General features: G+C 37.4%; 1 protein-coding gene across 2 annotated transcripts in view; it reads right to left on the bottom strand.

The window, feature by feature from the left end:
* LOC124867622 (protein diaphanous homolog 3-like) overlaps positions 1–15,095 on the bottom strand; it is a 206,040-nt gene that overhangs the window by 89,571 nt on the left and 101,374 nt on the right. For both annotated transcript variants that reach the window (XM_047364161.1, XM_047364162.1), the window contains one exon: positions 9,948–10,083. In XM_047364161.1, the coding sequence (XP_047220117.1) occupies positions 9,948–10,083 (136 nt within the window). The remainder of the gene's footprint in view (positions 1–9,947; positions 10,084–15,095) is intronic.

Raw genomic sequence — 15,095 nt, 5'->3', positions numbered from 1 at the left:
TTTGTGCATATTATGCAAATTAACCGAAAAACAAAATCAAATAACATTGTGAGGATGCTCCTTAAAGCTGGTAAAAGAGTGTGATTATCCACGGTGAAAATAGTCCTGGAATGGCTAGCCTAAAAGGCTACTCATTGAGGAAAAAGCCATGAAGCCCAAAAGCAGCATAAAAAAGTCATTACAATTTGCAAAACTGTACACAGGAACAAAGACCTTAAGATTTGGAGACATACTCTGTGGTCTGACGGAACTTAGGTTGATGTGTCTGGCCATGATAGGGAGAAGCTTGCAAGCCTGAAAACACCTTTCCAGCTTTGAAGTACATGGGTGACAGCATCATGTTGTGGGTGGTTTCTTGCATTAGGAGGGAGTGGTGCACTTCAGAAAATAGATGGCATCATGAGGAAGGACATTATACTGTAGTCAAATACAAAAGCAACATCCCAAGACATCTGTTAAGAAAGCTTGGGTGGAAATTGGTTCTTGGGTGGACAGCTAAAAGGTTGTATACGAGCAAGGTGACCTACAAACCTGATTCAGTTACACTATTTCTGTCTGGATAAATAGGCAAAAATTCAGGAAACTATTGTAAGAAGCTTTTCAAAAGATAAACAAAATGTCTGACCCAAGTCATGCAGAAGAGAGATCTACTTAAGGAAATGCATACTTTCTGAAACATTTTTTAAAAATCCCCCTGCTCCCCATTTCTGGTGTTTATCATATATGAATAATTTTGGTATTTCTAACCGATCTGAAACATAAAGGTTTTATCTAATTTACTGACAGACAATAAGGGAAAAATCATTCAATGGGTATTTTCATATGGTGTCTGGTTTCAACTGCATGCATCTTAGTCCTATAATGCCTATCCTAAAATGTTTTTCTCAAATGGAATGGTTTGTAATGAAACACAATATTACACAGTCAGTGCAGAAGAAATACTCTTGTAGTTTATTATATTTGTTCACAAAGCTGAAGCCAAAATACTGTCTCCAATACCAGCGTTAGTATAATAGTCAAAGTGCCAAATATAGACAATATCTGATGAAAAAACAACTTATTGTTCTAAATATAATTAGGGTGAGTTTAACAGCTTCATGTGGGCCTGTTATTTTTGGAACAAAGCAGTTTATCCTAGTCTTGTTCACAAAAAATATGTTAAAACACCACCTAAAAAGCACAGTATATGTGTATCATCATTACGGCATTGTGAATTGGATTCTGGTCAGGAGATTAATACGTTTCTTTGAGGCACTGTACTGCAACCTCAAAGATTTCTCTCACATTTGAAAGATACATTCAACCTTTTGCTGTTACAAATCCATCAGAAAATCTTTTTAGCATATTACCACCATAAACAATTAATGCTTGGTACATATGCGTTCACTGAATGTATCTGGATTGTAGATGCATGCTTGTCGCACAAGTTATCAAATCCAAACCTGTTATCACCCTCTCTCAAAAAAGACTCAAATCTGAGTGAGTTAAGATCGACTTAAGTCATGTAACATTTTCATGCAAAAAGTAACAAAAGAAAATGTGAAAATATTAGACTAGTTATTCCTGTAAATAAATAACTGTATAGGCAATGGCTCAAGCAGACAAGTTAAAAGTAATTATAATCAATAAATGGGAATCAAAGTCTAGCGCAAACACAATCCATTCAATAGTGGCCTGCAGGAGCACGAAAAAGTTAAAGCACTCTTTATAGTTTTTTTGGAATTGATTATCCCACAATGCAGCCTGACCTCAGTCTTATGCATCAACAAACACAATCTGACTGAACAAATAATACACAAAACATTTATTTGGTCATTGCTTTCCTTTATAAGTAGAGATTTCATTCACAGTGGAGGCGGAAAAAGGTAGCATACCGGGTTTAGTAATTCATAGAGACGCGTATTTTAAAAACAACCTTCAGAAGCACTTTTCTATAGCTGCTTTTGAGATTTCCACAACAATGAAGAGGGCTTATGAACCATTCTTTCCTTAAAGCTGTTTTGCTTTACTTGTATTTCTGGAACATCTTGATAATGTCAAATAGCCCACCTAAGGTTATGCCATAGCAACTCAGTTGGATGAAGGTCAGTATTTTGACTAAGGCATTTGAAAACAGGGTCTTTTCTTTCTAATCATTCTGTTGATGCTTTACTTGTGTGTTTTATGTTAGGGACTTTTTGCATCAATAAGTATTTTGCTTCAGGTCAGAGGATGGTTTAATATAAACTGCTCAATAAAGGTTCTCCCAAAAAGTGCAACTAATTGTTTTCTCAACTGTCACAAAGTATCAAAGCAGAATGTATCAAAAGAGACAACAGCAAGCATTGGCATGTTTCAAATTAGGCATGCAGAGGTGTACATTTAGTGTACACTAAATTGTTCTTCAATACATTTCAATATTTGTTTGTGTTTTAATTTTGTATATTAAAAACACAGTTATATGACAGGAAATCCAAAAAGGATGATAATAATAAAATAAGAAGTGTGCTGGTGAGATAGAAAACCTACAGAGGTTTATGACAGCTCTCACCAAAGCTCATAATTAAAAATACATAAAGACAACAAATACACGTAAACATATTCAAATCCAGACTTAAATAATTGTGTATAAATTTCAAATATTGAAACAATCTAAACAGATGTAAAAGCAGTTAGGTATATATAAATGTGCATACACTTAAATACAAAAAACTAGACACCAAACAGAAAAACTTAAATAACTGAGTTTACATAAAAAAAGTAAATATTTTCAAAGAGATGGGATAGGTGTACAATTTGAATATAACTGTTCCATAAGGGAAATAATAAGTAATATTTTTACTTAAGAACAATGGGTAGCTCCCATTGCATTACTACAATATATAAGATACAGACAAACTGAGCTATAGTAAAAGTAAAAAATGTTAAGCACTTATTGAAAGCTACACGACAGAGCTTACAACTGAAAAGGTTTGGATATTTTACTCCAATCAAAATGAATGATTTTTCCAGCTTCATTTTTCATCTATCAAAACTCAAAAATAACTTGTTAATGAGACATGTGTTAAAGAACTCTTTCCAATGTACAGAAAAGAGTTTGTCTTTATGATATATATATATATATATATTATTTTTTTTTTTTTTTGATGTGAAAATCTTAGATTCATGCACATTAAGAAATAAGGGCACGTAAACTAAATAATGGCATGATTAGATGCACATTCAATAATGATAACAAACTTGTTGTCATTGAGACCATTCTAAAACTATTTGTAAGTTTTTCCTGCAAAACCATAATACCAAAGTTTCTTGAGTAAAACACCGTTAAAAGCTTTGGATAAATCTAAAAATTAAATCCTACAGAATATTAATTTATCTTATTCCTGAATTAAGTTAGTCTATTGAAAAGCAGCCATTTGTGTGGAGTTATTCTTTTCAAAATCCCAACGCATGTTAATGAAATTTTTATGTTTCTGTTTATAAACTAGCTTTTCCAAAATCTTTGAGAGCTACTGAAACAAGACAATAATTAATAAGACTTTCAATATCCAGATGGAAAAAAGGGCAATTATACGATCACCAGGTGCCATTATACTATCTGGTGATTTAGAAAATATATAAATCAAGCGTTTTGATCAAAGCACAAATGTTTGTGTTTAATTATTTAGTGTGGCTTTGATTTGTATGAAGATAAAGCCATATTTTTATGACAAAGACACAGGTAAATTCTGGTAATTCTGTTCAGATCACAAATTAAATAGTAGGCAACTATTTTAAAGCTTGCAACTCTATTATTAGTATTTGTGACCCCAACCCAGGACTGCTGCAGGACTTGCACAGTACAACAACTTGCTCATTTCATGTCCAACTGCCAGTGACATAAAAGCCAAGCAAAATTAAGTTTTAGTCAATCTGTGCCAGATGGTAGCTGCTAAAAGATGTTCAGATGAAACAAGGAAGATGTTTTATTTCTATGTTTTAGCCAAGACAGGCCATATTTTGGCTGGACAGTAGGCCTACAATAGAACTTTGGCCTGGATGGAGCACAGTGGATCCGTTTATGCTTAGTAACTTCCACAGGAGTGCTAAAGTGACTGGCACAGGAATTTGAACTTTAAATACTAGTGCAGGCCTCTGCCTGATTCCACTGTTCTGCCAGCCTTGGCTTTGGCATCAAAGTAGCTGCTGGCATCAGTGGCACTACAAAGCAAAACAGGACAAAAAAAACAACTAGCAGGTAGATTCAAATTCTCAGGCAAAAGCTAGAGAAAATCTTTCTCCCAGCAAGGTGGTATGTTCAGTAGCGACATTATTCTATAGATGGGTATACTGCTTTTTATTTAAACCAAAGCAGCTACTCTCCCTATCGTTAGATTAGAACCGTGCTTTGTAGTAGAAATGCAAACCAAAAACAATATTATTTGTATTAGGATTGTGGGAGTTTGTCAATTTTAATTCTCCCACTGCTGTGGCACAATCTTGACATGATAAACCAAGATTATCATAAAACAAGTATGATAATCTTGCACATGCCAAAGTTTTACTTTCCCTTTTAGTCATGTTATTCTCATTTTGCTTCATTGTATGTCATCGAAAAACCTGCTTTTACTGAAAAAAAACAAAAACAATTTCTGTTGTTTAATAAACTGTTAAAACCTGCAATACAAAATAACACCAAATGTTATTTTTGGCACCATAACAGCATCATTACCTTTTCAAGACTGAGGCCTAACTTTCACCAGCAGATATATGACACTGTTGAAAAGTCCTCTCCCTCCTGTTTTTGCTTTTTTGTAACATTTCAGATCATCAAAGACATTTTACAATCAGACAAAGATAACCTGAGTGAATACAAAAAAGCAGTTTTTCAAAGGTTGTTTAATAACGGAAAGATGTTATCCAAATCAACTTGGACCTGTGTGAAAAATAAAGTGGTGGCAACAACTGCCATCAAGTGATTGCAATTACTGGCACATAGTTTTACATTGCCATGGAGACATTTTAGCCTACTTTCTTTTGCAGAATTGTTTTAAATAAGCCCTAAATCACTGAAGTCCCAACACTGACATGTAACCCTTTTCAGACTGATAAATGCCAATGACTTATGTCTTATTTGTTCTTACATTACTTTATATCTGGGCATGACGTGTTGCTTTCAGATCTTTAACTTCCTGTTGTCAGCTAGTGAAATTGATGAGGACTGATAATGATTTCAAAAATGGGGCAATTACTTTTTTCAAGCATGGCATGTGTTGGTTTGAAAAGCTATTTTCTACTACATAAAATCATGAGTTGAAAACTACTTCTGTAGTTACTAGGGTTACACTGGTTGCAGGTTTCTGGCCGATCACAGATTCCGACCTTTATAAAGCCTGACGATTCCGATTTTGGCCGACTGATACGGTCAGGTGTCATAAGGTCACAACACATCTTCAGTGTTTCAAACTTATGTAGTCAACAGTTGTGAACTGAGCACATGCAGACGTGACCTAGTGGGTGGGTCTGTCAGTCAGCCCTCTCTCACAGCAGAGCAAAAGGGGATAGTGGGTGATTTTCACACCTGTGTGGAAGTTGATAACATCAGTGGATAAGATCAGTTTCACATGTAAGTATCGGCCAATCACAAATTCAAGTAAATCGGGGCTAAACAATCGGTGCACTCCCACAGGTTACTGTTTTTTTTTCGGTTTTTTTTGGGTTATTAAAATTTGATGATCTAAAACATGTAAGTGCCACAAAAGAGCAAAAACAGAAGAAATGTGTAAGGGGACAGACACTTTGTGGTAATGTATATTAAACATTGTTGGGAACGTTACTTTAAAAAAGTAACTACTTATAGTTACTAGTTACTTCTCCCAAAAAGTAACTAGGTTAGTAACTCAGTTACTGGACTTTAAAAGTAACTAGTTACTAGGCAAAGTATTCAGTATTCAGTTACTTTTTTAGAATCTAAAATGATGTTACAAGTTGCTGACCAGAAAAATCAAGACCTTTCTGTTTGCACGGTGTAGGATAGTTGGAGCTGGCGCTGGCCGCAGCAGGGCCCGGTTGTTAGCCAAATGTGTTGTGGAAGGGTGAGACGATGCAAGATGCTTCATAAGGTTGGAGTTGCTGGTCACGGACGTGGATATGTTCTTTTTTCCCCTGACATAACTTGCAAAGCACATGCACATTTTTGCCTTTAGCTTCAGCAAATGTGAAATATTGCCTATATTTTCAACTTTTGAATGCTGTCGTTGAATTTACAAGACTACCCTCCAACGTCATGTTTCTTTGGTTTACTCTGTCTGTGTGGTGAATCCCCGCCTACCTGATGCCTTCACGTATGCCGCTATTTGTCCGTGCCACTCAACCTCCCGCACTCCACCACCTTCTGCTTTTTCCTTGAAGAGCTTTAAAAAACACTCACTGCAGCTGTGGGAGAAAAGCAGATCTCTCCGCAGCAGCAGACTGTGCTCTTATTAAACCCCGCTTATTGAGTTGTAGTAACGCGCTGCGTTACATTGTAACATCATAACGGCGTTATGGAAATGAGAAAAGTAATTAGTTGGATTACTCCGTTACCAAAAGCGTTACTCCCAACACTGATATTAAATATCAAAAACCACTGTGCAGCAATGTGATAAATCTTCTAAATTGTTTAGTGTTGTCATTGACTTGTAGCTTCCAATAATTGCTTCAATGTTTTTTTTCTTATTTAATAATAAACACGTCTATAATACCAATTCCACTCTGCAGGATCCTTGGATCATGACAATGGAATAAATAGTGTAACAGTGAGCATGCCTAGTACCGTATTTTCCGCACTATAAGGCGCACTTAAAAACCTTTAATTTTTTCAAAAGATGACAGTGCGCCTTGTAATCCGGAGCGCCTTATATATGGATCAATTGGTTAATTGGTTGATCCATACTGGTTGTACACGGCGCTCTGTCAAAATGTTTCAGTACGACTGGTAAACTACAAAGCAGCACCGCTTGCAGCATTACGGCTACCGTAGTCAGGGGTGTCGCCGAAGTAATAGCGGTAAACACCTGTACTGTGCTTACTCCTAGTCCAACACCACTTGTGTGTGTAACGTTTGAATGTACTGTTGCAGGAATTGCCTGAACTACAGGTCCTTCTCAAAATATTAGCATATTGTGATAAAGTTCATTATTTTCCATAATGTAATGATGAAAATTTAACATTCATATATTTTAGATTCATTGCACACTAACTGAAATATTTCAGGTCTTTTATTGTCTTAATACGGATGATTTTGGCATACAGCTCATGAAAACCCAAAATTCCTATCTCACAAAATTAGCATATTTCATCCGACCAATAAAAGAAAAGTGTTTTTAATACAAAAAACGTCAACCTTCAAATAATCATGTACAGTTATGCACTCAATACTTGGTCGGGAACCCTTTGGCAGAAATGACTGCTTCAATGCGGCGTGGCATGGAGGCAATCAGCCTGTGGCACTGCTGAGGTCTTATGGAGGCCCAGGATGCTTCGATAGCGGCCTTTAGCTCATCCAGAGTGTTGGGTCTTGAGTCTCTCAACGTTCTCTTCACAATATCCCACAGATTCTCTATGGGGTTCAGGTCAGGAGAGTTGGCAGGCCAATTGAGCACAGTGATACCATGGTCAGTAAACCATTTACCAGTGGTTTTGGCACTGTGAGCAGGTGCCAGGTCGTGCTGAAAAATGAAATCTTCATCTCCATAAAGCTTTTCAGCAGATGGAAGTATGAAGTGCTCCAAAATCTCCTGATAGCTAGCTGCATTGACCCTGCCCTTGATAAAACACAGTGGACCAACACCAGCAGCTGACACGGCACCCCAGACCATCACTGACTGTGGGTACTTGACACTGGACTTCTGGCATTTTGGCATTTCCTTCTCCCCAGTCTTCCTCCAGACTCTGGCACCTTGATTTCTGAATGACATGCAGAATTTGCTTTCATCCGAAAAAAGTATTTTGGACCACTGAGCAACAGTCCAGTGCTGCTTCTCTGTAGCCCAGGTCAGGCGCTTCTGCCGCTGTTTCTGGTTCAAAAGTGGCTTGACCTGGGGAATGCGGCACCTGTAGCCCATTTCCTGCACACACCTGTGCACGGTGGCTCTGGATGTTTCTACTCCAGACTCAGTCCACTGCTTCCGCAGGTCCCCCAAGGTCTGGAATCGGCCCTTCTCCACAATCTTCCTCAGGGTCCGGTCACCTCTTCTCGTTGTGCAGCGTTTTCTGCCACACTTTTTCCTTCCCACAGACTTCCCACTGAGGTGCCTTGATACAGCACTCTGGGAACAGCCTATTCGTTCAGAAATTTCTTTCTGTGTCTTACCCTCTTGCTTGAGGGTGTCAATAGTGGCCTTCTGGACAGCAGTCAGGTCGGCAGTCTTACCCATGATTCATGAGCTGTATGCCAAAATCATCCGTATTAAGACAATAAAAGATCTGAAATATTTCAGTTAGTGTGCAATGAATCTAAAATATATGAATGTTAAATTTTCATCATGACATTATGGAAAATAATGAACTTTATCACAATATGCTAATATTTTGAGAAGGACCTGTATATGTGATTAGAAGCTCAGTGTGTGGGGTGTATGTTTCGTGTGTGTGTATGGAAGATGTTGACATTACTCCTCCGGACAGAGGTGGCGCTGTGTGCTGCCGTAGCTGAAAATCAAGAGTGAAGGAGTGACGTCGGTATTATTGTGTGTGTGGGGTGGGTGGAGACGGCGACCGGAGCAGCGGTGTATGAGTCTGTAAGCCCTGTGTTTTTACGTGCTGCAAAGTCATTAAAAAGAACCCCGAATCTCGTCAACAACTCAGTGTTTTGATGCTGTTTCTTCATGCTCAACTCAGCAACGTATGAGTGAGGGAGTTAACCCCAAGGAAACTAGTAACTTCGGCCCTGGAGAAAGCGTCTCCCCTGTGTCATCAGACTACGGTCCGGGGACAGAAACAGGAAAGGTTAACAGTACTAACGTTTGATTTAGTGCATCAAACTGTTTCTTTTACGTGTTTACTGAATCAGGGAAAAGTTCCCTTTCATGTTTTAACTAACGTTTGATTTCAACTTCAACTTCATAGACTCCAATGCATTCCTAACGTGCGGTTGGCTCTATTCAATAGAATTCTATGTAGAGGAGACCTTACCATGAGAGTGAATGGAGTTATCAGAACGCTGGTTTGTAGTGTATTAATAAAGTTTGACTGACTGACTTATCTGACTGTTTTGTTGACATTCTCTTTAGCACAGCTTCATCTAGTGGATGCATAACGCAACACCAGTCAAACGTTTGACTGCAGTAGCTTCTATTCTAGGCGCCTTATAATCCGGTGCGCCCTATATATGAAAAAAGTTCTAAAATAGGCCATTCATTGAAGGTGCGCCTTATAATCCGGTGCGCCTTATAGTGCGGAAAATACGGTATATAAAATATGTACTCCTCAAGTCCTGGAAATAACTTATGATTAATTATTAGATGAGAATTTTGCTATTTAAAAGACACGGACAACGTGATTTACGGTTAAATCTCTCTCTTTCATTGTGTAATATCACCTCATGGATCATTTTTAGCTCAGAAGATGGAGTGGGCTTTCTACCAACTGGAAGGTCAGTGGCTTGACCTTCACCGCCTGTACCTGCCTGCAAAGGGCTTAGGATGGCCTTAATGACAAGTAATAAAGATGTCTACTCACAATTATATACAATCAATCAAATTATGCACACATTTATTTTCTACAGATGTGGGTTTTTGGTTTTTAGAAGATAAACAGTGCTTTGTGAGAAAACAGATGTCTCCTGTAATCCATTAAGTAAGACATGTTTGTTTGTTTGATAAATGAGAGTCATTGTATTTGAATGATCTCCAACACCATTTGTAACAAGATTGATTTGGCACACAGTTCTCTGTACAGGCCTTATCTTTGCAAGGGGTTGACAGGCAAGTAAATTGAACAGTCTTTACCTGCATTGACTTCCAGTAACCTCCTCTTCTTCTGCTGTCTCTCCTGCTTTTCACGATCAGCCTTCTCCTTTGCAGCCCGTGCTCTCCTCTGCTTCTCCTCCAACTCCTTCCGCCTATAATTCTCCTTCAGGGCTTGCTGTAAGAAAAGGAAAAAATTGATGAAAAGACAGAGAAGGAGAAAACATGACAAACCGCTAAGTTAGGTTAATTACAGTAGTGTAGGCCCTTGTCAAAGGCAAAAGCATCTGTCAAACCACACAGACTTCTTTATCAAGCACTATTAAAGTCAGATGACACTTCTAAGGTGCACTGTCACTATGGTCTTGCCAGACAAAATGTTTTCACAACAAAGGCTTTAGAGACTAGAGAGCCATGGGACTGCTGGAATATTAATTCTGCATTTTGCCTCTGGCTCCTTTAACACACAAAAAATCTGATCCTGCATACCTTCTTATGCAAAGGGAACCTATAGTTATATTTCAGCATTGTCTGTTGTTTTTTTAACCCTTATTTTCAGGGTCAACAACATCCTTCCTTGTACTGACTTGTAGACTAATGATAAAAAAATGAACTAATTGTTGTTCTTGTAGAGGTTAATAACACACGCACGTCATCATTTGGTTGCTAATGTGGGAATTGTAACTGTTTATTAGCAAAGCTGACAAAGTGAGACACAACATACAACAGTATAACTGCAACCGTGTTGCAAATGTATGTGCTTTATAATGTCAAGGTTGTGTGAGTGTTGATATTTTTTGACCCCCTCATGGTTATTCTATGATTTATCTGTAACCAAACCAATAATGGCAATAATACAAACTCCAGCACCTGTAACGCAAGCAAAAGTGCCACAATTCAATTAATAAATGTCATTAAAAAAATATTTATATAAGTGACAATTCAAATAAAATTGCAAATGCATATATTAAATGAATAAATGTACACATAATAAAAATGTTTCAATTTACTTTTTGTTTACATATTTCAATAAGTACATGTGGAAATGATTTCAAATCTGAAAAGCTCATCATAAAAGTTATTCCAGTTTTTATTTAAATCATGTCATAGCTGGCAACTGATATTATCGGTCAGCCTTACCCATCAAAGTTGGTGGGCGAGGCTAACAGGTGACTGGTCTGCAGTTAAAGTCCTGCGCAGGTTAAACAGATGTTACGGTCTATTTAATGAGCCATAGTGACAGTTAAAATTATTTCAATGTTTGCTGTAGCATAGGACATAAAAAATTATTAAATATTTAATTTATTAGCCGTGATTTAGCCGGGCAATGAATTAAAGTTTTTAATTGTGTGTTCATTATCAAATTGCAATCATCATTGCATTATTGATGGGTGCAAAATAGCAATAATTGTATGGAATCTCACTGCCCTTGACGCCCACAGCTACCATTGAATTTAGAAACCAAAATACTAAAAATCAAAGATTCATTATGATGGACAAGAAAAAGAAGGGGGGGGGCTAATCCTCAGCATCATCATTAATGTTTTCCTAATACTGCGAAAACCTACAAAAAATGTATTTTAACTGATCTGATCCTCTTGCCAAGCCAAATGAGGATACTAACAATTTTAGTGTGGAGGCTAAATAGTATCCCAAAAGTTAAACAATTTATGGAGTTGCAGAAAGAAGAGTGTGCAATATGCATTTAGGTGCTGGTAGCTGGGGGCATTTGCAATGACGTTTTATACATTCACACAAACTAATGTTGCAAACAACTTAACATTTTATACAAGCACTTCATAATCTAATGTGCTCAAGTAGAATACAGTAGATATCCCCCATACATCAACCCAAGGGGAAACAGTAATCTCTATTGTTAAGCTTCTAAAATATCAATAGCTCAATAAGGCCCCAGCAAGAGATAGACTGCATTTGATTTAATAGAGTGGTGGCCAGACTGCCATCCTGATCAATAGCCTGTCACTGAAAGCGAGGAGGTCCGGGTTTTCATCTAACATCCGACTACTCCCCTCCCCTCCGAATTGCCCCTCCTACAGTATTCACACAGCCCAACTTGACTGACAGGCCCAAGAAAGACTAATAATGATGCCAAGACTACATAGAAGGATGTTGAGAAAACACAAACACACACACATACACACAGAGACAGACACTTCAACACACTGTGGTATACAGAGGTCTCCGGTGGCACGTTAAAGAGGGGCAGTTGTTTATTGAGACCAGATGACAACCTCTTATTATGACTGCATCAAAGAGACCATTGTTAGAAATGATACAGTCAACTTGCTTTCAAAAACAGTCCAGTGTGGTCAGTTTAACGTCAACAAGCCACTTGAAATGCATGTAAATTACGAAGATAAAGTAGAAACCATCTATATTACCTCTCTTAACCTGTGCTTCAAAACTGAGCTGAAAGTGGCTGCATATGAGAAAATCAACAACTGAATAATGCATACTATTAAATATCTACAAAATGTGACCTCCTTTGCTTGTTAACTGTAGGTTATTTTTTCAGCAAATTGACCTAAAAGCATTGTTCTTCCTGTCTCTCTGGTAAAGTACTAAGGCACAATTAAAGATGAAATAGGTGTTCACTGCCATTTGTCAACAAGAGCACAGGAAAGGAAAAAATACCATAGAGAATTGGCAGAAAGCTGGGGCTCAGGTAAATAAAGAACTCTGTAAAATCTGGTGTGAATCTATTTCTCACTTTGTGTAACAATCGAAAATGGGATATTTGTCATGCAAGTCCAAATTTGAATATCCATTACAGTTTAGAACACATACGATGTGTGTATTCAGGGTTCTGAATTGTGGATATCGTTCAACCCAACAGTTCAAATTAAAGTATAATGACATACAAGCTTCTGTTAAACCACAAGTCATGTGGGAAGAGTCTTTGTATCAGCATGCTACATAGAATCTGTGTTTAACTTCCTTTGCAGTAATAGGCAGGGTTATCAGCATCACAAACATTACTGCTAATTACATTTATTATCTCATTTTATTTAAAGCAACTCGCAGCCGAGGAACACTGTCACACAGTAATATGCTCGTGGAGTTCAGTGTTTCGCCTAAGAATAATTTGACACATGACAGCGCCACAGATGAAAGCCAACATCTTCTATCTGGATTCTGACCGGTCCAACAGTTGAGCAACAGCTCTTTATTCGCTTCACATACGGACACTCATCATAGCTGCACCATCAAGGTTTAGTTTCACTATATGAGTATGGTTGAGGCAGTATCATGCTAAGGGATTGTATGTAGCCTGAGCTACTGATTATATCTGTAGGTCAAGACATGGCTATCTTAACCTCTTTGATTAGCTTTGTTTTATCCACGATACTACCTATTCAAACTGCCAAGGCTTAAAAATGGTTTACGAGGAAAAATTGGAGAAACCTATCCACATGTACAAAGATTGTAGTTATAACAGCTTTTCATCATTAAGGTAATACAGTTTTGTGAATAACAAAAATATATTTTGACTTAAAATGCTTATACGTCTAAAACAAAGAATGTATGTGCTCAATACAGTTTGTAGCAAGGGTTTGAAAATACAAACAACAAAGACTCCTATTTGAAAGGAAACAAATACAGCAACAAAGGACAGGAGGACGATGAATATCAAATTATTGTGATTGAAGCTATTCAGAGCGGTCTTTTTAACTATTTTTAATTGACAGCCTCTGTGTCACAAATTTATCTCTGAAATGATGGAATGGCTATTGGTTGTTCATGGCAACACTTTTTTCACAACATAACTATGCAATAAATGAGTATCCAATTTGGTACAGCAAAGCAGGCACAGAAAACTAAGAAAAGAAGACAGAGGAGTCATTTAATACTGAATACATTTTCAATAACAATTAAGACCAGGTCACACCTACACATGCTTGCTGGTTCTGAAGAATTTTAAAGCTCTAGTGCTCCCCACTTTCAAAAGAACTGTGACCTTAAACGGATAAAGAGAACCTTATTCAAAGGAATTTGTCAAACATGTTCTGCAGTCACCTATTTATTGAGAAAAATGATTCATTGTAACAATCTGTATTTTAATCCTTCAACTTGTCTCTGTCCTTTAACTAGATAGATAGCACCCAATAATTAGACCAGGGTTTTACACCACACCAAAGGTTGCATGTTCATCTTCATTTTGTGAGCTGCTTGGAAGAAAAGCAACTGGAAAATGACTAAATGTAAAAAGTTTGAGATATTAATATAAATTCTGTTTGGAAAGCTATGTCTTATCTATTGGATTCTTTGCATGTACACATCTTTAATTTTTGCAGAGAAATATTCTTATGATGTAGAACTATTATTTCATACAATAAAAAAGAAACATTTCACAAATTGTTTGAGGTAACATGGGTTGCTTAGTTATCTATCTATTCAACAAACTCATATCCTTTGCTAATGATCATTTTAGTCCAAAAGTCTTGAGGAATAAACAAGTTTTGACTTTTTCTCTTCTTGCAGTCTTTAAAGATGGTTTTGCAAGCTTTTCCACACTTCGAATGTCTTCTTTGTGTAAAAATCCACATATGTCATAAAGGTAGACTTCGATAGCTCTGTTACCTGAATGTAAAATAAGCCAAATGATTCTTGACAAATTACATCCATGAGATATAGCCAACTAGATATGTGTGCCAGTGTACCTTTGGTAAATGTGTTGCCCTTTTCCTACTTTCTCCTTATGTTGTGTGTAGTGTCTTTTAGGGTTACAACCTTTAGAAAGGGGATGTATAGTCAACAGCCAATGACAACGTGCAGATGTGCAGGACAATAAATATATGGCAATCAAGTTGCATCAGTCTTTCTCATCTCTGCTCTCAGTGTCAACAAGACAGAGCCCTGAATAGCTGAGCTGCACACACCAGGCATCATAAAGCAAGAGCAGGTTCAAACTAAATGCCGCTATGTGGCAAAACCTTCCGGCGAAACAAGGTGCAGGTGTGGCTGCCTTTGTTTGTGCTTTAGAATATAACAACGCAGACAACAGTAGTCTCACAGCAGCGAGACTTTCACCAAATTAGATTTAAGATACTTGATTAACTGTTTTGTCTGCACCACCTCAGATTCTGTTTCACTTACAGCCTAGTGGGGAGAAGGATCCAAGCTACAACACTAAGCCCAATTTTGCACTTATTGTTATTTTAAATATAA

This window comes from Girardinichthys multiradiatus, chromosome 4 (assembly GCF_021462225.1).
Source record: "Girardinichthys multiradiatus isolate DD_20200921_A chromosome 4, DD_fGirMul_XY1, whole genome shotgun sequence".
NCBI lineage: Eukaryota > Metazoa > Chordata > Actinopteri > Cyprinodontiformes > Goodeidae > Girardinichthys > Girardinichthys multiradiatus.
The sequence above is the reverse complement of the archived record's forward strand: the minus strand, read 5'-3'. Positions and strand labels throughout refer to the sequence as shown.